Source organism: Zingiber officinale, chromosome 7B (genome assembly GCF_018446385.1).
Source record: "Zingiber officinale cultivar Zhangliang chromosome 7B, Zo_v1.1, whole genome shotgun sequence".
NCBI lineage: Eukaryota > Viridiplantae > Streptophyta > Magnoliopsida > Zingiberales > Zingiberaceae > Zingiber > Zingiber officinale.
Window position 1 is genome coordinate 62,182,879 of NC_055999.1, and position 21,926 is coordinate 62,204,804.

The following is a 21,926-nucleotide window of genomic DNA, read 5'->3' on the forward strand; positions in this document are numbered from 1 at the left end:
AACAACAATTTTTCACCGTTGTCGTAGCCCATTTTGAACTGTTGTTAAAGGCCGTGTTGTTAAAAGGAGTGCCCAAAGACAACAGTTTTTAACCGTTGTCTTTGAAGGCAAAGACAACATTTTTACAACGGTGAAAAACTGTTGTCTTTTCCTTCAAAGACAACAGTTTTTCACCGTTGTCTTTGAGCGTCTACCTTTAACAACAGGGTCTTCAACAACAGTTTTAAACTATCTACGACAACGGTGAAAAACCGTTGTCTTTTTTAGATAAAAAATAAAAAAAAATTAATACACAATTTTCCAATATTATAAATCATTCAAAATATTAAATTTATAAATAAAATTTAATATACAATTTTCTAACATTCAAAAATAATATTTATAACATTCTGAAGAAATTTTATAATCAACCAACAAAATGATAACATTATTAAAACAAAGGTAGAACAATATAACACGAGATTTTCTACTTAGATGTCGGTGAAGAGGAGGGACTGCAGCTCCTAGTGCTCCTTAATTTGTTAAAGTCTCTTCATTTTTTTAGTTTGTCGACATTCTTCCCAGTACTCTTGAGGGCACCTATTCGAATAAAGATATATATTACAAATTAGAAACTAAACTGTACGCGTGATTCTAATTGCACTGCATAAATGTTACATAACCATAAAAACCATTTGATCTAGTCATCTAATAGAAGTGCAAAAAGCGTTATCTATGTAACATAAATGGTAACCTCTTGAAACAATATGGTGGCTCTTAAATTTCTTATTAAGCAGAATTTTCATTTTATGTCATTGCATACAAAACTTCTATTATAAACCATGCAAACATTATTTTTCCCAGTGATCAAGCAACATTAATTCATAGAGATTAATAAACAAAAATAAGCACCATTGATTAATAAGTCATTGATTAATTAGATAATGGAATATACAAATAGAGATTAATTAAAATAAATAAAGGATATAACAATTACCACTATAATTGACTAAAATTAACAATCAAGAGCTAGGTTGAAGAATGTTTTAAAACATTCTTCAATGTTTAAGGAAGCAACTAGAAGTGTTTAACATCTCAGGAATTGAAAATAATGCAAATGCAAACAAATTCATAGATCAAATAAACAAAAACGAGACAACTCTTCAACAAATTTCTATAATCAAGTGATATAAACAAACTGCAGAATTTCATGCGTGGGTAAATCTCAAGTCAAATGCCAATTGAAAGATCAATGTAAAACATGGCATAGACAGAGAAAGGAACATAGGAATACAGAGCAGTAGGTAAAAATATGTCTATTGAACTGAAGAAAAGTCATCATATCGTGTATGCTAACAATCACCAAATGGTTACTAATTATATAATTACCTGATGCTTTGTGGCAAGCAAGTGCAGTTCAAAAGCCAGCACCTACATCCAAAAACAAATGCGGAAAACATCAAAATTATTGAATCTATATTTTGCCAAATATAATCTTAGATGAGTGAACTACCATATAGTTTGGGTTTAAATATTTCCAAACACTAGCCGGACTTGACAATCAATTTCACATACAACAATTACAGAAGAGTTGAACTTACTTTTGTATCGCTCTCCAATGCAGCTTTTGCTGAGCTCATTCCACCTTCGTATCTGCAAGTTGATGCAAGAACTAAACAAGTATTCCAAATTATAAACTTTGGAATAAACAAGGGAAAAGGTTATACCCTGGGATTGCCCTTTAGGAAGCTATGTATGTCAAAGATATTGAAGCACCGCTTGCCATGTTTAACGGAGACATCCAAAACAAAGTGAAGATGAGATATAAAATCTATGTGCCAACAAGAAAAGGAATTGTTTGATAACTTTATTTTGGGTTTTATTATAACTACTAGCATTGCTTTATTCTGTGCGTAAAGAAGAAGATATAATGATGGATTGATAATGATGTTCTTGTCAGGATCTCAAGTTGAAATATACACACAAATGGAACATGCAATTGTTTTGTTTTCATGGAATCGAAAGAAACCTGGATTCATTATTGGAAGAAAGTGCCGAAGCAGGGAGACAAAAGAGTAACTCGAAGCTGAAATTGTAGCAAGATACCCTCTTCTAGATGTCTCCAAGAGTGGCTTTGTTACCTATTTATGAAAACCATAATTTAGAACTAAAGTAAAAAAAAAACATCATGATTATATGGTGTAAGGTAGTACCTCTGGTCCATTGGCAAGAGAATGCACAAAGATGTCAATCCTTCCAAAATCTTTCGTCACAGCCTCTGCCATTTCCTGCACCAAGCAGAAGACACTACAAGAAAAAAGCCTAACAACATTAAGAGAATTGTAAGACAGGTCCCTGCAGTAAAAAGGCCCCTTTATCAGAGAGTGGAGTATGATAGAGTAGAAAGTATTCATGGACATGTAGGTTTGACAGTATTGAAGGTAAAACCATAATTATGAATAAGAAACTTATTTTGAGCAGATACAAGTGGTAAATGATATTGCATCACAAAGAATATAAAGATAGTTGATATTAAGAAGTTTCTTCTCGAATGAAAATCTTGTCTACACTCACATTGTTGTGAGTTTGATGGAAATTATGGCCGGTGATAACAACTGATGCTCCGAATAGATGGCGATATCACTGAAACTAAGTAGACAAATCAAACTCACATCAATACCACATCCGAACATTCATTCGTAGCCTTACAGCCCATGAGGTTGCTGTAAATAAAACCCAGGTGGAGTCACTGACCTGAGTAGCCGGAGATGGGCAGATTAGATCTAGGGCACCAATGAAGAACTAGGGCTGGACCGGATGAAGGAAACAGTAGCGATCAACTGCAGTGTGGAAATCGGCGGTGATCGGTTGTGAGTCCGCAGTGGAAAGCAGCAACAAAAACCTCGGCAAAGAGGAAGAGATCGGCCTCGGGAAACTAGGGCTCGACGTGGAGAAGGAGAGTCGGCCGACTGTGAACCCAAAATAGGGCACGGCATTGGACGGCTCGGCACTGGGGCAAGGGTGTGGCGATGCTGCTCGGATCAAAAGTCGGCGGCGGCGTCGGCACACAAGGGTGACAGTGGATCGGCGGTGGCAGATTCGTCGCCGGCGCTTGGGGAAAGAGGAAGAAGAAGGTCTCGGTGGCTGGCGGCTAGGGCACAGGGAAAGGGGGTCAGCGTCGGCAGAGGAGAAGAAGAGGAAAGCGAGCTTGGCCGAGGGTTTATCCGCGAGAGGAAACGGCGGTTTGCATCGCCGGTTGGGAAAGGCGGTTAGGGCACAGTCGGGCGCGCGGGGGAGGAAGAAGTAGGGCACGGGTTCGGCGTCGAGGGAAGGAAACAGCGGGGGAAAAAGAAAAATAAGGAAAAGAAAATAGAAAAAGAAAATAAATAAATAAATAAATCTATCTTTTCCTCGCTTAAATGAGATAGCCTAAACAGGTTTTTCCGGGCCTCATTTTTATCCCTGTTAACTCGTCCGTACGAGCTCCGAAAAATTTCCAAAAAAATTTCAAAAATTCCGTAAAATTTCCCTTATGGTGGTATGCCCATTTCCGGTATTTTACATCAAACCCTCAACGAGACTATCAGCTCACTCACCGTCATTGGGATCGGTAGCGCCAAAAGCGAAGCTCAGATTCGGATCGCAAGTCCAGATGCAAACCAAAACAACCCAAATCGCGACGGCCCCTTCTGCCTTCCCTGCGCCATTCTCCCAGCCATCGGAGAGCGAAAGCTCGCCTCCCCACCGCATTTGACTCTATAAATCCCGTCGCCTTCAACTAATGATTTAAGTTAGGCCCTTCCTCCCATAGCCCATTGCCTAATGGTTCCCAGCGAGAGCGACGAGGAGCGTCTTTCGCGGAGGAGTCGCGAAGGAGTCGGAGATAGGTTTTTATTCGTTGAAGAGTTACGGAGAAGTGGGTTTTAGGTTTTTTTTCATGAAGTTAAAAAAACTATTGTGTTTTCAAGATTCAACAACATTCAATAGACAACAGTTTAATAAAACTGTTATGTTTTTAAGATTCAACAACATTCAATAGACAACAGTTTAATAAAACTGCTGTATATTATCATATAAGCAACACTAAAAGACAATAGTTTTTTAAAACCGTTGTCTTTGACATACATTAGACAACAGTTTTTTGAAAAACTATTGTTATTTAAAAAATATTATGGTGAACAACAACAGTTTTCAATAAAACTGTTGTTAAATGGAAAAAAGACAACAATTTCTTGAAAAACTGTTGTCTATTAAGTGTGGTTAAATCCAAAATTTCTTGTAGTGCTTTCTTGGAATCCTGCATGCTAAAACGAGCAAGGATTGTATCTATATATGAAGCTTGAGACAAACACAACATTCTTTTCTTGCGATCCCTAATAACTTTGATCCCAAGAATGTGTGCACAATCTCCTAAGTCCTTCATATCAAATTGTTTGGACAACCATACCATTACGTCCGATAATACCTTGACATTGTTGCCAATTAACAAAATATCATCTACGTATAGTACAAGAAATACCACCACGTTTCCGTTACACTTCTTGTATACACAAGACTCATCCGGACACTGAATAAATCCATATGACTGGATTACTTCATTAAACCGGATGTTCCAAGACCTTGAAGCTTGCTTCAGTCCATAAATGGACCGATTAAGCTTGCACACTAGATGCTCTTTGCCTTTTTCAATGAACCCTTCGGGTTGCTTCATATGGATGTTCTCTTCAAGACTTCCATTAAGGAAAGCTATCTTGACATCCATTTGCCAAATCTCATAATCCATATGAGCAGCAATGGATAAGAGTATCCGGATAGACTTAAGCATGACTACTGGTGAAAAGGTCTCCTCATAATCGATTCCCTCTTTCTGAGTGTACCCTTTCTCAACAAGCCTAGCTTTGAAGGTTTCTACCTTCCCGTCTGTCCCACTTTTCCTTTTGTAGATCCACTTGCATCCAACGGCTTTTACACCATCAGGTGGTTCTACGAGCTCCCAGACATTATTAGAGTACATAGACTCTATTTCAGAATTCATTGTCTTTTGCCAAGATTTGCATCTATATCTTGGAGTGCTTCGTTATATGTTCGGGGATCAGGTTCATGTTTACCCGGGATCAAGTCCGAAGACTCTCCCAAAAATATGAATCTATCAGGCTGCCTAACAACCCTCCCACTACGACGAGGCACAGTCTGTGGTTGTGTATCATGTGTGACACGTGTTGCAGTCTCTTGTGGTACTTCATCTTGTACTGTTGGTACTAAGGTAGACGTGTCCTCTCTAAGTTCTTCTAAAACAACTTTGCTACTGGACTTGTGATCCATTATATAGTCTTCTTCTAAAAACTGGGCATTGGTGCTAACAATGACCTTCTGATCTTTAGGACTATAAAATAAACCACCTTTCGTTCCTCTGGGATACCCCACAAACACGCGAACTTCTGTACGAGATTCTAACTTATCAGCATCTGGTTTCAGCACATGTGCTGGACTACCCCAAATCTGAATATGTCTTAGACTGGGCTTTCGCCCATTCCACAATTCTGTGGGAATAGTAGAAACTGATTTAGAAGGTACTAAGTTCAAAATGTACACTGCTGTTTCCAGAGCGTATCCCCAAAAAGAATTTGGTAATTCTGAATAACTCATCATCGATCTAACCATTTCCATAAGTGTCCTATTCCTTCGTTCTGCCACACCATTCTGTTGGGGTGTACCAGGTGCGGACAGTTGGGATTGAATCCCTGCCTCTGATAAGTAATTCCTAAACTCTCCTAAGAGGTATTCGCCACCACGATCAGACCGTAGTGTCTTGATACTTTTACCTAGTCGTTTCTCCACATCAGCCTTGTATTCTTTGAACTTATCAAAGCACTCGGACTTGCGGCGCATTAGGTAAATGTATCCATATCTTGAATAATCATCTATAAAAGATACAAAATATTCAAAACCTCCTCTTGCTTGGACAGACATAGGACCACACAAATCAGAATGAACCAATTCTAACACTTCTTTGGCTCTATACCCCTTGGCCTTAAAAGGCCTCTTGGTCATTTTACCTTCCAAGCAAGATTCACAAGTTGGAAAATTTTCCAACTCTAATGAACCCAAAAGTCCATCGGCTATAAGCCTTTGAATCCTACTTAAGTTAATATGACCAAGCCTTAGATGCCAAAGATATGCTTGGTTCATTTCCGAAGGTTCTTTTCTCTTATTAGAGTTAGAAGATGAGTTATAAATTTCCATATTTTGGTTCGTGGGAGAAATTGGATTTAAAGTATACAAATTGCCAACTAATGCACCAGAACAGATAATCTCTTTATTTCTCTTAATAACTACATCGTTACTAAAAGAAACTGAATATCCATCTAAAAACAGTTTAGAAACTGAAATTAAATTCTTTTTAAAACTGGGTATATAAAGACAATTTCTTAAAACCAAATTTCTATTTCTATTAAAAGATAAGTAGACGTCTCCCACTGCAACAACCGCCACCTTAGTAGCATTGCCCATGTAAACGGTAATCTCTCCTTCAGTTAGTCGTCGGGTTTCCTGGAACCCCTGCAAGGAATTGTAGACATGATCAGTGGCTCCTGTATCTACACACCAGGTGCTGGTAGATAACACCGCTAAACATATTTCAACAACTAGAGCATGAGATATACCTTTGTTGTTCTGATTCCTACGAGGACAGTCCGCCTTCCAATTCCCTGACTGCTTGCAGATAAAGCACTTGCCCTTCGGCTTCTTCATTCCAGCTTTAGGTCCTGTACTCTGAGATTTATTCACTTTCTTTGCTGAACCAACTTGTTTCTTCTTCTTCTTTCCTTTCGGTTTAGAAGTAGAACCATTTTCAGCATAGTGAATGTGAGAATTGTGACGAAACAATCCTTCTGCTGCCTGAAGTTTTGTTAGTAGTTCCGCCAATGAATATACCCTTTTGTTCATATTGTAATTCAGGCGAAATTGCTCAAAACTTCTAGGTAGTATTTGGAGGATCATATCGATCTGGGTTTCCCCATCAATTTCTCCTCCAAGGATCTGTATTTCGTTCAGATAAGCCATCATCTTTAGGATATGATCCCTCACAGGAGTACCCTCTTGCATGGTGGCTGTCATTATCTTTCTCATGACTTCTTGTCTAGAAGCCCGATCCTGATGACCAAAGAGTTCCTTGAGATTGTTCATAATGTCATAAGCTGTTGGTAAATCTTGACGCTGATGTTGCAATACATTTGACATTGAAACCAAAATGTAACACCGCGCCATCTCATCTGCCTTTACCCATTTCTTATGATATTCAATCTCCTCTTGGGTAGATTCACCAGTGGGTGCATCAGGACAAGACTCAGTCAGTACAAACTTATAGCTTTCAGCAGTAAGAACAATGTCTAGGTTCCTTTTCCAGTCTATGTAGTTAGGACCAGTAAGTCTATTCAGTTGTAGTATGATGGACAGTGGGCTGAAAGTCATCCTAAGAATCACAAATAACTTTTGGTCAGAACTCTAAATTTAGAATAATATTGATTCCTCAAACAATACTATTTTAAATTAACCAACACCTCAAAACACCGTGAATTTTGTATGTCACGATAGTGTGGATGTATACAAATTCAACATTTGTAAAAGGAGGGTTTTAACCCATTAATTTTATTATCTTGTCAACCTAACTTTTTGACAAATAAAATTAATAGTTGGTATCCTTTGGTCACACAAATAATAGCAGTGACTCTAATGGGGAGGATACTATTAGTTGTGCCTAAGTGTATACAATTACTTGACACTAAGTCCATTAATAAGATTGTGCCCCTTCCGATGGGGAAGATCACACGCTCTTAATTAACTTCCTATAGTCATCCCAAATAGAAGTTTGTTCTAGTGATCCACAAACAAGCTCATCTGATATGGAGGAAGGCACTCAGAGCCAACGCGCAAGCTTGTTTGCATCACTTACAAACCAGTAATGGAGACCGTGGAATTTATTTAAAATTCCTCTCCCGCTTAGTTATTTATAAATGAGGAATTTTAACTATGCTAGCCTACTAAACATGTATACTAACATACACACACAGCACAATATAAAAGCAATAAATAGAAAATCTAATTTTTCAACTATTATGGCTTTTATCTATGGTTGTCCTCCGTGTGTTGTCATCCCAAGCTGCTGCCTTATTTGGCCACCGTCACCGGGACTTGCTGTCACATCCATCTTGCTCCTTGTTCCGCTGCGCCTCTGGTCCTCTAAAAAAGGTTCCACGCCTTGCAAGATTCGATCCGCGACATAAATAAAATTTTACATTTTCCGATTCTATATTCCTCGAAGGAATGTACATGTAAACTAGATCGAACATAAAATCCTAATAAAAACTAGATACAGCTCCTGTTGTATTTTATAATACAATCATGCACACACATATAAATGCCCTTGACATGTCCAAGGGTCCAATCACACACATAAAAACTATAAGTCATAATAGTTGGATCCTGCAACCACAAAGTTAGCACATCCTACTATTAACCTGCCTAAATTATGTATGACATGTGCATAATTAAACTAATACCAAATACACAGAGGCAAAACCCTAGCTCTGATACCAATTGTTGGTTGCTACTAGGAAAACCTAATGGTTCCACTGTACAAAAATTTTGTACAAAGGTCTGAACCTTTTCCTAGCTACCTTGTGTTCTTTTAAATTAAACTTGGATTGCCTGTGGAACTTAACACGTTTAATCCAAATTTAATCTATTTGTTCTTTTAGGTTTTGACTTGGATCTCCTGCGGAACTTAACACGTTCGATCCAAATCACCTAGGTTATTAATTCCATTAAATATTAATTTCCAAAATTGGTTTCCAGTACTGACGTGGCGAGGCACATGGCCTTCTTGGATATAGGAGCAACCACCACCGACTAGACAAAACCTTTTAAGGAAAACTAATATTTAATTTCCTAAAATAACTTTAGGTCAACCGAAAAGAACAATCAAATCACAAGGAAAAGAAAAACAAAAGAACATTACATTGAAAACAAATTCGAAACACTAAAATCGTATGCCTCTTGTATTTGGTATTATTTCCAAAAATAACTAGTATGATGCGGAAAGAAAAATACTAGTTATACCTTCTAGAAAGACCTCTTGATCTTCTACCGTATTCCTCTTCTAATCTCGAACGTTGTGTGGGCAATGATCTTCCAAGATGAGGACCACCAAAACACCTTCTTCTCCTCCTTGCTAGGTTCGGCCAAATCAAAAGCTTCACCAAGGATGAAGAAAAACACCAACCAAACTCCAAGGGATGAAAGCTTTCTCTCCTTCTTCTTCTTCTTCTCCAAGTAGTATCCGGCCACCACAAGAGCTCCAAGCAAGAGAGGGTTTTGGCCACCACAAAGAGGAAGAGATGGAGAGAGGATGGCCGGCCACAACACCAAGGAAAATAGGGAGAGAATAATAGAGGTTGTGTCTCATGAAGGCACCCCAACCCCTTCTTTTATATTCCTTAGCTTTGGTAAATAAGGAAATTTAATTACAATAAGATTTCCTTAACTTTCCTTGACATGAATTAATTAATAAAAATTAAACAAAATTTCTTAAAACTCCATGTCTTGGCCGACCACATCAACAAGACCAAACAAAGCAATTTCAATCAACAATTAAAATTCCTTATTTGTCTTCGGAAATTTTAAAAAATAAAATTTCCTTTTAAAATCCCTTCATGGTTGATAAAAAGAAATTTCTATAATTTTAATTATTCTACATGTGAATAATTTATAAAGAAGAAAAATAAAATATCTTTCCAATCTACAAATAAGGAAAGAGATCTAATCTCTTTCTTTAATCTTTTGTAGATCCTTTTATTAAAGATATTTTAATTTTTAATCTCTCCAATAAATTATATCTTTCACATAAGAAATATTTAAAATTAAAATTCCTTTTAATTTAATGGGGGCCGGCCACCTAAGCTTGGGTTCAAGCTAGGGCCGGCCACCCATGAACCAAGGCTTGGTCGGCCCTAGCTTGAACCACAAGCTAGCTTGGCCGGCCCCTACATCATGGGTATGAAGGTGGGTATAGGTGGGTATAGTACTCTATAAATAAGAGGCTACAATAGGGACCGAGAGGAGGAATTGGTTTTGGTCTCCCGATAAAATTAAGCATCCCATGTTCGCCCCGAACACACAACTTAATTTTATCAATAATAATTCATTCCACTAGAGAACTATTATCGAACTACCGCATCAATCCTAAATTACATTTTTGGGCTCCTTCTTATTATGAGTGTGTTAGTCTCCCTATGTTTAAGATGTCAAATGTCCACTAATTAAGTGAGTTACTGACAACTCATTTAATTAATATCTTAGTCCAAGAATAGTACCACTCAACCTTATCGTCATGTCGGACTAAGTCCACCTGCAGGGTTTAACATGACAATCCTTATTAGCTCATCTTGGGGACATTATCAACCTAGATTACTAGGACACAGTTTCCTTCTATAATCAACAACACACACTATAAGTGATATCATTTCTCAACTTATCGGGCTTATTGATTTATCGAACTAAATCTCACCCATTGATAAATTAAAGAAATAAATATCAAATATATGTGCTTGTTATTATATTAGGATTAAGAGCACACACTTCCATAATAACTAAGGTATTTGTTTCTTTTAAAATCAGTATAAAAGAAACAACCTCAAATGGTCCTACTCAATACACTCTAAGTGTACTAGTGTAATTATATAGTTAAGATAAACTAATACCTAATTACACTACGACCTTCCAATGGTTTGTTCCTTTCCATTTTGGTCGTGAGCTGCTGTTTATAATTTATAAGGTACTGATAACATCATCTTCTGTATGTGACACCACATACTATGTTATCTACAATATAAATTAATTGAACTACAAACAAATGTAGATAATTTGACCAAATGTGATTCTTTATTCAAAATAAATATTTACAAAAGTTTAGGCTTTCAGTATACACTATAACACCTAAAACATCTGAAAATTATTGAGGATAGTGGAAGTTCTGTTACAGTGTATTGTGACAATCAAGCTACTATAGTTTTATTTAATGATCCCAAATATCACATCAAAGACAAATATATAAAAATTAAGTATAATTTTATAAAGGAGATTATTAAAAAAAGAAGATAATTCTTGAATATATCCCTACATGTCTTATGCTTGCAGATTATTTTACTAAGTCATTTACTAAAAAGTCATTTCAAGGGCATGTGAATTCTTTGAAACTTTGTATAATGTAACACATTATAAAGACAATTTGATATATGAAATATCATGATCTATTTAGTGTAAATATCTTTGTTACATTTGGATAAAGTCTCGGTAAGTATGTTGGCAAGTTAAGATTGGTCCAATCACTCTATTTTGTTAAGTACAAATAGAGGTAAGACTATTACTTATTGGACAACTAATGAAGTTGTGCATGAAGACATGCATATAAGTTGAGGCCACCTTGATTGTTTTATCAAGATGAGGTCATTTATGAATTGATAATGATCGGAGTAAATGCACCCAGTATTTACTAAACCTCCTGGAGGTCATATTTGAATTCATGAGTTGAATTCAGGATTAAACATTGGGAATATCTAGATAAAAAATCTGTATAATGTTGAAATTGAGAAAAATATGCACTCTTTATTAATAAAAAGAAAGATATCGTAGCATGTGATTCATACCACATATGTTATAGCGACAATAAGGGTAGTAGGAGAATAGATATTTACTTCCTTACTATGTGAGACCCTTGAGATTATAAGTTAATCTCAGTTTTATCCCAAGTGACTATTTAGCTATTTACTTAAAGTTCTAATCAGTATTTGCTACTTTAGCATATAACTTATTGACTATGAATAATTCAGTCTATGAAGCATAATTAGGAAAATGACTAATTAGAATGAATAGATTGTTAAAGTGTATACTAAAAGTCTAGCTTTTGCAAACATTTATTTATGAAATAAAAGAATCACATTAGTCAAATGTATACACTTTATTTGTTAAGTGTAGTTGTTCAATTAATTTATAATATAGATAACATGGTGAATGGTGTCATACACAGAAGATCATGTTATCAGTTCTTTATAAATTATAAACAGTTGCTCACGACTAAGATGGAAAGGAACAAACCATTGGAATAGTTGTAGTATAATTAGGTATTAGTTTATCTTGACTAATAAATTACACTAGTACACTCTAAGTGCATTGAGTAGGACTATTTTAGGTAAGTTCTTTTTATACTGACTTAATAAAAGAACTAGACCTTAATTATTATGGAAGTGTGTGCTCTTAATCCTAATATAATAACAAGCATATATATTTAGTATTTATTTCTTTAACTTATCAAAGGGTGAGATTTAGCTTGATAAATCAATAGGTCCGATAAGTTGGGAAATAATATTACTTATAGTGTGTGTTGTTGATTATATAAGGAAACTGTGTCGTAGTAATCTAGGTTGAGAATGTCCCCAAGAGGAGCTCATAAGGATTGTCATGTTAAACCCTGCAGGTGGACTTAGTCCGACATGACAATAAGGTTGAGTGGTACTACTCTTGGACTAAGACATTAATTATAGTGAGTTGTCAGTAACTCAATTAAATTAATGAATATTCGTTATCTTAAACACAAGGAGACTAACACGCTCATGATAAGAAGGAGCTCATAATGTAATTTGGGATTGGTGTGGTAGTGCAATAATAACTCTCTAGTGGAATGAGCTATTATTGATGAACTTGAGTTGTGTGTTCGGGGCGAACACGGGATACTCAAGCTCATCGGAAGACCAAAACTAATTTTTCCTCTAGGTCCCTGTCGTAGCCTCATTAAAGCATCAAGTCCATCCAAATAAAAGCCCTTCTTGGTCTCCAAGAGAGGGTCGGCCCAAGGCTTGGTGACCAAGCCAAGGGCTGGCCACCATCTTCTCTTAAGGGGTTGGCCCCTTCTTGGTGCCCAAGCAAGAAGGGGCCGACTATATTAATTCAAAAGTGAAGGGGTGTTTTGAATTTTTAAAATCTTCTCTTTGTAGAAAACTATATGTTTTAAAAGAGAAATTTTAAAATGAAAAACTTTACTTATTTGAATTAGGCCACATGGTTTAATAGAGAGTTTTAAAAGTTTTAAAACTTTCCTTTTTAAACCATCCTTATGGTTTTAGAAAAAAGGAAGAGAAGTTTTAAAATTAAAATTTTCTATTTTTTGTAACCATGTTAAAAAAGGAAATTTTTAGAAGAGAAGTTTTAAATTTTAAAACATGGTTTTAATTTTTAAAACTTTCCTTTTTTAACATCCACTTTAAGAAAGAGAACTTGTAAAATTTTATAAGAGGATTTCTTCTTTTATAAAATTTTATAAAAATTATTTTTTCCTTCTTGATGATGTGGTCGGTCACCCTTGCTTGGTGCCCAAGCAAGGATTGGCCAATCAAGCCAATCATTCCATAATTGATGATTGATTCAATCAAGAGGAAAGAAAAGGAAAAATAGAAAGGGAAAAGGAAAAACAAGAGGAAGATTTTAATTTTTGTAAAAAGTATTTCCTTATTTGCCTTGGGCAAGTAATATAAAAGAAGGGGAGGGGAGGCTGTTGGGTTTTTGGGGCCGCGAAAACCGTTTTTTCGCGTCGCGAAAACCGCTTTTTCGCTTCGCGGAAACTCCGAAAGTCCCTAGCCAACGGATCCGTGCGAAGAGTATAAAACAAAATTTACATGTACGAGTTTACTTACTAGATCTACACTTAGATCTACATGTTTAGAAGGTTACCCTTGTTGCGTGCCCTTTGCAAATCCCGCTCGTCCAAGGTACGCCGGATCTCGAGTGTGTTCAAATGTACACACCTCTAGTAGTATCCACACGAATAAGATGTGTTCTCTAACACACAAGGATGGAGAAGAGAACACCACAAGTGTGCTAGCACTTATTGATGCTCTCGGATGGGATTGGAAGAAGAAGAAAAGAAAAGAAGAGAACACACTCCTCTAAAATCTCTATGTGACTTTCACTAACCTTTCTTCTTGGATTAGACTCACTCTCCTTTCTTCTCCCTTGCTTGAAACCCACGGCAACAGTAAAGAAAGGAGCAAGAAGAGAGCTTGGGAGGAGGAAGATCACTTGAATGAGAGTTATTCACCAAAATGAAAAAAAAAAACCTTCTTTTTCATCAATTGGCCGGCCACTACAAGAGGTGTAACCCCCTTCACATTAATCACAATTAATGTGAAGGCCATTAAAGAGAATAGTTGTAACCTCCATGAGGTGGCACATGTGATGATGTGGCACATCATCATTAGTTCTCCTAATGCCAAGTCACAAATGATATGGCATAAAGTCAAGTCAAACTTGACTCTTCCTATTCCTCTCAAGTCAAGTCAAACTTGACTTAATCTCTCTCATGGTTGATCTAATCCAACCATTTAATTCAAGCCAATTTAATATAATGAATCTAATTCATTTAATTAAATTGATTCAATGAGTCATAATCTAAATTAGACTCATTGAACACATGAATCAATTTGAGTCCAACTCAATTAACCCAATTAGGATTACTCTTAATCCAATTTGATTCATCACATGAATCTAATCCTCTTGGTTCATCATAGGAACCTAATCTCCATCCACTTGTTCTTTATGTGTGACCCAATAGGTTCTTGTAACGTTGGCAATTCCTCTAAACTCATTTAGAAGCATAAGTAATGAGCAGTATCTAGCAATACATCATTACTACCCAAGTTACAAGAATGTTGAGATCCAACATCACCTTGTGACTACTCACTTCAACAAAAACTGCAAACGATAACACCCCTACGACAATGGTTTTAAGAGAAAACGTTACGTATTTGCTCAAAGACAACGGTTTTTGCCAAAACTGTTGTCTTTTGAACTCCCCATTAAATATAAAAGACAACGGTTTTGGCAAAACTGTTGTCATTGAGCAATATTTTTTTAAAACGACAATACTTTTTACAACGGTTTTATAAACCGTTGTCTTTATCCACGTTTTAGCGTCTACGACAACAGTTTTGAAAAAAAACCATTGTAATTGAATTTGGTCATTTTCCCCCCTCACTGTTTTCCTTTCCCTCGCTGTTTTCTTTTCGGCGCCGTGTTTTTCCTTCGCGCTCCTGAACCTAGGGCAATTTTCTTTCCCTCTCCTCATACAATCTCTTCACGCCATCCCGTCGACCACTGGATCTTCCTCCACAACGGTGTGCTCTCCTCTCTCTCTCATTCTCACCCTCACTCTTGATTTGTCTACCTTTGCCTCCTAAAGGTTCGAGATGAGCCATGCCCTTGGTGCGCTCCTTGCATCTTCCCCTCTTCTGGCATAAGCCTGGACCCGTTGCCTGCGTGCCAAAGCAGGTAGCGCCAACTTCGTCATTGACAGGAGCGACGATGCAATCTTCATCACCTTCTCCGGGACGCAAGCCGTCGCTTCGTCGTCTGGCCTTGGCAGAGGGTTCTTCGAACCTATTTCCCTATATAGCAACACACACGACATCTTCGCACCGCTGGGAAGAGGCGAGGAGGATGATGGCGGGAAGCCGCAGCCCATGCTCCTCCAAGCCAGTGCCCTCCGCTTGTTTATGAGCTTGTACCACACCTCTGAGTTCCAGATCCGCGCTCGATCTTTTTTTCCTTCGATTAGGGTTTCCTCTGCTTCAGATTCAATCGAATTAGGGTCATTTTTTAAAAAAAAAATAATTCACCAAATCGTCTTAATCGTATCATTAATTGAATATGGCGATCATTTTCCACGAGATTTGTTCCTCTAGTTTTTCTTAATGACTTCTTAGATCAGAGAAGAACATGAAAACATATGTCTGTTTCGCATGTAAGCAAGCTTCTTCTGCAGGGTCTATAGCAGACTGCAAAGGCATCAGGATTTTAACCATGACATCCTTGTTTATTGTTGTTTCTATTCATGTATATAGAACTACAGCAGAGTCGGAGATGCATATTTCTACATTATATGCTCCAAGAAGACTGCCCATTTTCTAACAAAGAGAGTCAACAAGTTTCAGTCAAAATAGGCTAATTTTTCCATGCCTGGAGAAGGCAGCAGAATCTTTGATGTCCAAGTAAGTTTGATCTGCTTTCCATCATAAAATTAGCATGTGACCTCTTCTATACTCCTTTTATTGTTTAGTCAGTATTAAGATAAAAAGTTCTGATTTTAAATCATTAATTAGTATTAGGATGGCGCCGAAGCCGCTGGACTACGAGTTGCTGAATGAGAATGTGAAGAAATTTGCATATGCTGTCAAAGGGGAGCTTTACCTGTGGGCTTCGGAGTTGCAGAAGGAGGGGAAGAAGGTTATGATGCTTTCTCATACACAATTTTTGTTGATTGTGCCATAACATGATTTGAGTTAAATAGAATAAATTTTATTGAAAGAGACTCTTATTTCGATTCCTGAAAGATCTGACTTTGATTGTTTTTTTTCCATTCTTGTTATCTGGTTGAAGATATCTTCCTGGGTTATTTAGCACTGTATATGTTTGCTTTATTGCTTGTATCAAGATATGAAGTGCACATATGCCTTTGATTCTTTTTATTGTTAGCTTGTTGGGATGCCACTTGTGAGATTAAAATTTGAGGTTATAATACTGCACTCCCCTTGCAATTTATTCTTAAGAAACAAGATACAAGTTGGACTTACTTTCCATGAGATTGGTTTTTTTTGTTGTTTGCTGATTATTTTCACAAATGTCGAGAACCCTCATGCTCTCGGATAGAAGCCATTAACATTTCCCCGTCAGGTTTCCATTTTCTCTTTATTCTTTCTTAAAAACTACTTGTATCAAAGTGTTGATCATTCTTCTCTATTGCTTGACTTAAGGAACTCAGTGAGAAAAAATCATCTTCACAAGTCAAAAATTCCTTGTACATGGAGCAATTTCTCCTTCTCTGTGCTCCCTGAGATAAAGCGACATTTTCCATTAGATTTCTCTTTTTAATGGTGTAATTTTTTACCTATACTATTCTCCAGGTGGTAGAATTGTGCCAAGCTCCATTTCTATTGGATGACCCTAATGTCGGGCTTTTATTCCCAGCAGATGTCATTGCAAGAGCTAAACATTATCTTTCATTGAATTCGGATGGTTTAGGTATTCACATATTCCTACAATTTTCAACTCGCAGTCTACTTAAACCTTTTCCTTTTTGATGCAGTCTGTTTCTCAAGCTAAATTGCTTTGCAACTTGTTTCCTCTTGTTAACGGTGATCTAGAAAAGAAATGTATTCTGTACTTGTTTGTGCATTTGTAACCCAAGCAATTTTTATGTTGACCTTTTCATAACATTTGTGTCATATTCCAGTTTTTAGTTGTATCTTTATATGTAACAAACCCAAAACATCATCTGCAGGCCTTGTTATTTTTTTCATGTTGATGAGTAAATATTGTTTTAGTCATTCTGATAAGAATCTCAACTTTTTTTCGAGCAATCAGGTGCATATAGTGATTCTCGAGGACTTCCTGGAATTAGGAAAGAATTTGCAGAGTTCATTGAAAAATCTATGCATGAGTTGGACTTTTTTATTTCTTCTTCTAACTCTTGACATTTTGTATGGCCGATAAGTCATTTGCAAGGGATGTTCAATCGAACTATTAGATTATTAGAAGCAGGTATCGAGCCAGTGTAAGTCCATTTGCATGTCTAAATATCATTTTTTTTATCATTCAGCCACCATATTTTATTATCATCTTTTTTATGCCAGATATGTATTTGACGGTCAACCTCCAGAGTTGAAGAAACAAGAACTTGCCAAAAGGCTAGTCTTTACAGTTTTGTCATTGCCCCCCTCCTTTTTTTTTGTTGCAAGATAATGATAATCTTTAAGCTTATTTTATTCTTTAGATATTTAAAGAGGAAAGATGCAACTAACGATCTGAACACAACAATTGAGGTCATTGCTTGTGCATAACAAGTACCTTTATTGGGACTCCTTAGTGTGCTAGAATTTCTTTTGCGGTCTTGGTTACATTTGTTGTTTGCAGACTGGTGATTTGGAGGGAATTGAAAAGTACAGCAAAAGGACTGTCAAGGTATTGCTATTTTATTGGAAATTACCACGAGGATCTTATTGATTATGATGCAATCAACATAAAGTTAGCATGCTGATTATCTGTTTTCTTCATATGTAACATAGAGTTTCTTTAAATATATTTTAAACTTTCAAATTACTTTCTTGAAGAATTTGATTCCAGTAGATGACTGTAGAGTTTTTTCACAGGTAACCAAGCAACATAATGAAGATTGTAAACGTCTCTTAAGACTAATGGGTGTGCCTACTATTGAGGTAAACTAGTCCACTTTCACTTATTGAATTCTTTATCCTTGCTACAAGAATTTGAACTAACAATGACACAATTTTACTTTCTCTTGCAAACATTTCCTAAAGCTGCATGCAATTGCTTAATATACAAGTATTGTATCTCTAGTTTTAGAAGCTAAACTCATCTTTCTGATCTAAAGGCACCCTGTGAAGTAGAAACTCAATGCGCAGCTCTTTGCAAAAGTGACAAGGTAAAATGATGCAATGTAACACATTTTATTTTATTTTTTTTAACTTTAATATCCTAAACGTATTTGTTTGTTATCAATCTCTAGGTGTTTGCGGTTGCCTTAGAAAACATGGATACTTTAACTTTTGGGGTACCAAGGTTTCTCCATCATTTAATGGATCCTAGTTCCAAAAAAATCTCTATGATGGAATTTGACGTTTCAAAGGTATATTTATTCTGCTTATTGCTAATTGAATTACTATATTTATTCTCATCCTTATTTTTCAGGTTCTTGAAGAGCTAAGACTCACTATGGATCAGTTCATTGATTTGTGTATTCTCTCTGGATGTGATTATTGTGATAACATTAAAGGTAAACTTTCTTATGAGATATTGTACATTCAACAAGTTTAACATACAAGGCTAGTACTCTACTGCTTACTGTTTACGAAATTTGATAACTAATGTTCATTCAAATCTCTAGTATGATAATGCTTGTGTGGTTGAATATGGTGTCAGTGCTACAACTGTTCCATGTCTATGTTACTTGGACTTGATATAGTTCAACATGAGTAGGATCGCAATCTCTGACATGACTATTTTTACAAATTGTACATGTGTTCAATAGGATTAGTGATTGTTCACTCTTAGTGTCACTGTTTGAGTGTCATTATCCAAGTATCTATATCCAACGCAGATTTGGGCAGTTATGTCATGCTTTGGAAATTTCCATTTTTTTTTAAATGTTTGGTTGAAGGAAAAAAAACTCTGTTTCTACATTTGATGTTCCATGAAATAAATTATACACATACCTTTGCCCAATACCTCATTCTAACATTTGATGTTACATGACGCTTATTTAGTTGTTTCTGCATTATGCAAGGCCTGACGGTTAAATTATATTTTGTGAATACCAGAGTTCTTTTCCTTTCATACACAGCCTTGATATTCCTCTTCCAATGTGTTACTCATGAATGCAGCTGATTGAGAGAGGATTTATTATTATTATTATTAGAACCATATTTCGATAAGGCTCCTTGAGTCACATGGAGTACATTAGTTGGAAGAATTTCTCCATTTCTTCTAGTAGTGGCTAACAGTTCTGCAACATGTACAAATAGATACTCAAAGATTATGTTCAAGGGTAGTCATAAGTTTGAGTCAATGTAAAACTTGATGAAGTTGCAAAAAATCCTCTTTAAACCAGTCATTAGTTGAAAACGTAAGAGAAGGAGGAAAATTTACAATTGTCTATTTTTTTCCCTAACTGGATAAAAGTAGTTTTTTAGTTGCTCTTATTCTTTGGTAATCATATTTATAGTAATTTTGACTATAACCACCTCAAACATGCAACTTCGAGTATAAAATGGTTTGTTTCCTTGTATTGCTTATTTTCCAAGAATTCATGTTGTCATGTAGACTATAATCTGGAATTATGGAATTTTATAAGTTTTGTTGAATTTTTCTTTTGCAGGTCGGGCAATTCGTGAGGCTTGAGTTTTTTTGATGCAAGAAGTGAGCTTTGTTAGGATGTAGCTTGCCTTGCTAATTTGTAAATTAAAAGCGCGCCATATAGAGAACAACAAATGGAAAACATGTGATTTAATGTATATGGAGAACAGTAATGGAAAACATGTGTATTTTGATGAGTAACAACTCATTTTGTATATTTTTGTATATGTGTGGCTACAAGATGAATTATATATGGATGTTTATTTTGGATTTAATGTAGTAAATATTTAGTTTTGTATTGGTGGTTTGCTTATAGTAAAATAAGATTGGTTGTTTGGTATTAATGAACATTAAAGACAACAGTTAAAAATGTTGTAAAAACTATGTAAACCACAACGATTTTTTTTTTTGAAAAAAGTGATAAAAGACAACGGTTTTATCCGTTGTAAAATATATTAAAACTGTTGTAAAAAAAATCAAAACGAGTAAATATTATCTTCCACAACAGTTTATATCTGTTGTAAAAAGAGTCTACTACAACGGTTTATTTCTGTTGTTGAAATTAGCTACCACAACGGTTTTAAACCGTTGTCGTATCCTTCGTAGCTAAATTTTGAGCATATATACAACAACGGATAAAAACCGTTGTCAAATGTCTACAAAGACAACGGATTCAAAACCGTTGTCGTTGGGCAATACATTCTACAACGCCCTCAGTTACAACGGTTTTTTGACCCTACGACAACGGATAATATCCGTTGTCGTTTGCAGTTTTTGTTGTAGTGACTAATTGTGACTCCTCACAATATATGACAAGTGTCCTTCTATCCTAGACATCTAGATTGATCAATGTGAGGCAAAGACCGTGTCATCCTCTGATCAATCTAAATTTTGAACTCCAAGTAGACTCACTAAATCAAATGAGCTCAATATCTTATATTGACTCATTTGGGCATGGCCATGCATTTCGTGGTCTCACTCTATCAAGAATATCGATGTCTCTCCCGTCATATAGGAGGGATAGATCCCATCTACATCACTCACATCCCTCCGCATAATTTGTTACATACCCAATAATCGCCTTTATAGTCCACCCAGTTACGGGTGACGTTTGACGAAACCAAAGTACATAACTCCTTATGTAAAGAACCATGGTGACTTCAGGTCTAAGGACTAGTAGTCATACTAATAGCCACATGAGAAAGTATATGACACTCATATAACGATCCATGATACTTTCTCATGGCGGGTCATTCATTATACATTCTCCAATGTATACCCATGTGTCAACTTGATATCTCCATATCCATGACTTGTGAGATCGAGTCATCGAGTTGACCTACATGCTAGTCTTATTGCATTAACATTGTCCCTGAATGTTAATACTCGACTAGGAATGATTAAGAGTAGTGTTCCCTATATCATCTCACTATCGATTCAATCAATCGATTGATATAGGTAAGAACCTTCTACTCAAGGACGTTATTATACTTAGTTTATTTGGCACCAATACAAGTAAGTATAATAACCAAAAATCAAATGTCTTTATTTATATAGAATATGATACAACAAGTCCAAAATACAATCATCAAATGATTGGCTCTAGGGCTCTAGCTAACAATAGGGGAGGCATCATGAGATAACAATTCTTATTCTCTTGTTGGTGATCCTCTTGTGGTCGGCCCTCTCTCCCTCTCTTTTCCCTTTGCTCTCTTTTGCTCCTTGGTGGTGGTGGTGGTCGAAACATAGAGAAGAAGGAGAAGCTCTTTGGGTGGTATTCATCTTGGAGGTTCGTCACCCACACGACGTCCAAGGCGAGGCGAGGAATATGACAGAAGATCTCGAGGTCATTAGCATACAAAGAGAAGGTATAACTAGTAATTTTCTTCCGCATCATGCTAGTTATTTTTCTTTGTATGAATTCCAAACACAAGAGGCATTAGATTCTAGTTTTTCGAATTTGTTATTCGAGT

The 21,926-nt window shown here is 36.2% G+C and overlaps 1 protein-coding gene and 3 long non-coding RNA genes across 4 annotated transcripts; 3 read left to right on the forward strand and 1 right to left on the reverse strand.

Moving 5' to 3' along the window:
- Positions 1-528: 528 nt before the first annotated feature.
- LOC122003774 lies at positions 529-2,110 on the reverse strand. The gene is made up of 4 exons (XR_006118093.1): positions 1,707-2,110; positions 1,581-1,632; positions 1,369-1,410; positions 529-579 (listed from the first exon to the last, which is right to left on the reverse strand). It is a non-coding gene; the product is annotated as an uncharacterized LOC122003774 (long non-coding RNA).
- Positions 2,111-16,191: 14,081 nt separating this feature from the next.
- Positions 16,192-17,570, forward strand: LOC122004374 (glutamate--glyoxylate aminotransferase 1-like). Its single transcript, XM_042559273.1, has 4 exons — positions 16,192-16,308; positions 16,732-16,755; positions 16,986-17,103; positions 17,446-17,570. Exons 1-4 carry the CDS (start codon positions 16,192-16,194, stop codon positions 17,553-17,555), a joined length of 369 nt encoding a protein of 122 aa, XP_042415207.1. The 3' UTR covers positions 17,556-17,570.
- Positions 17,571-17,992: 422 nt separating this feature from the next.
- LOC122005868 lies at positions 17,993-18,485 on the forward strand. The gene is made up of 3 exons (XR_006118567.1): positions 17,993-18,042; positions 18,231-18,296; positions 18,473-18,485. It is a non-coding gene; the product is annotated as an uncharacterized LOC122005868 (long non-coding RNA).
- A 206-nt stretch (positions 18,486-18,691) lies between these two features.
- On the forward strand, positions 18,692-20,021 carry LOC122005869. The gene is made up of 3 exons (XR_006118568.1): positions 18,692-18,727; positions 18,790-18,874; positions 19,976-20,021. It is a non-coding gene; the product is annotated as an uncharacterized LOC122005869 (long non-coding RNA).
- Positions 20,022-21,926: the final 1,905 nt, after the last annotated feature.

Bases quoted from the DNA above. Each gene is read 5' to 3' on its own strand.
- LOC122004374 (XM_042559273.1), top strand. From the start codon at position 16,192: ATGGCGCCGAAGCCGCTGGACTACGAGTTGCTGAATGAGAATGTGAAG. The intron at 16,309-16,731 runs GTTATGATGCTT...GCTCTCGGATAG, and splicing joins TGCAGAAGGAGGGGAAGAAG to AAGCCATTAACATTTCCCCG. The intron at 16,756-16,985 runs GTTTCCATTTTC...ACTATTCTCCAG, and splicing joins CATTAACATTTCCCCGTCAG to GTGGTAGAATTGTGCCAAGC.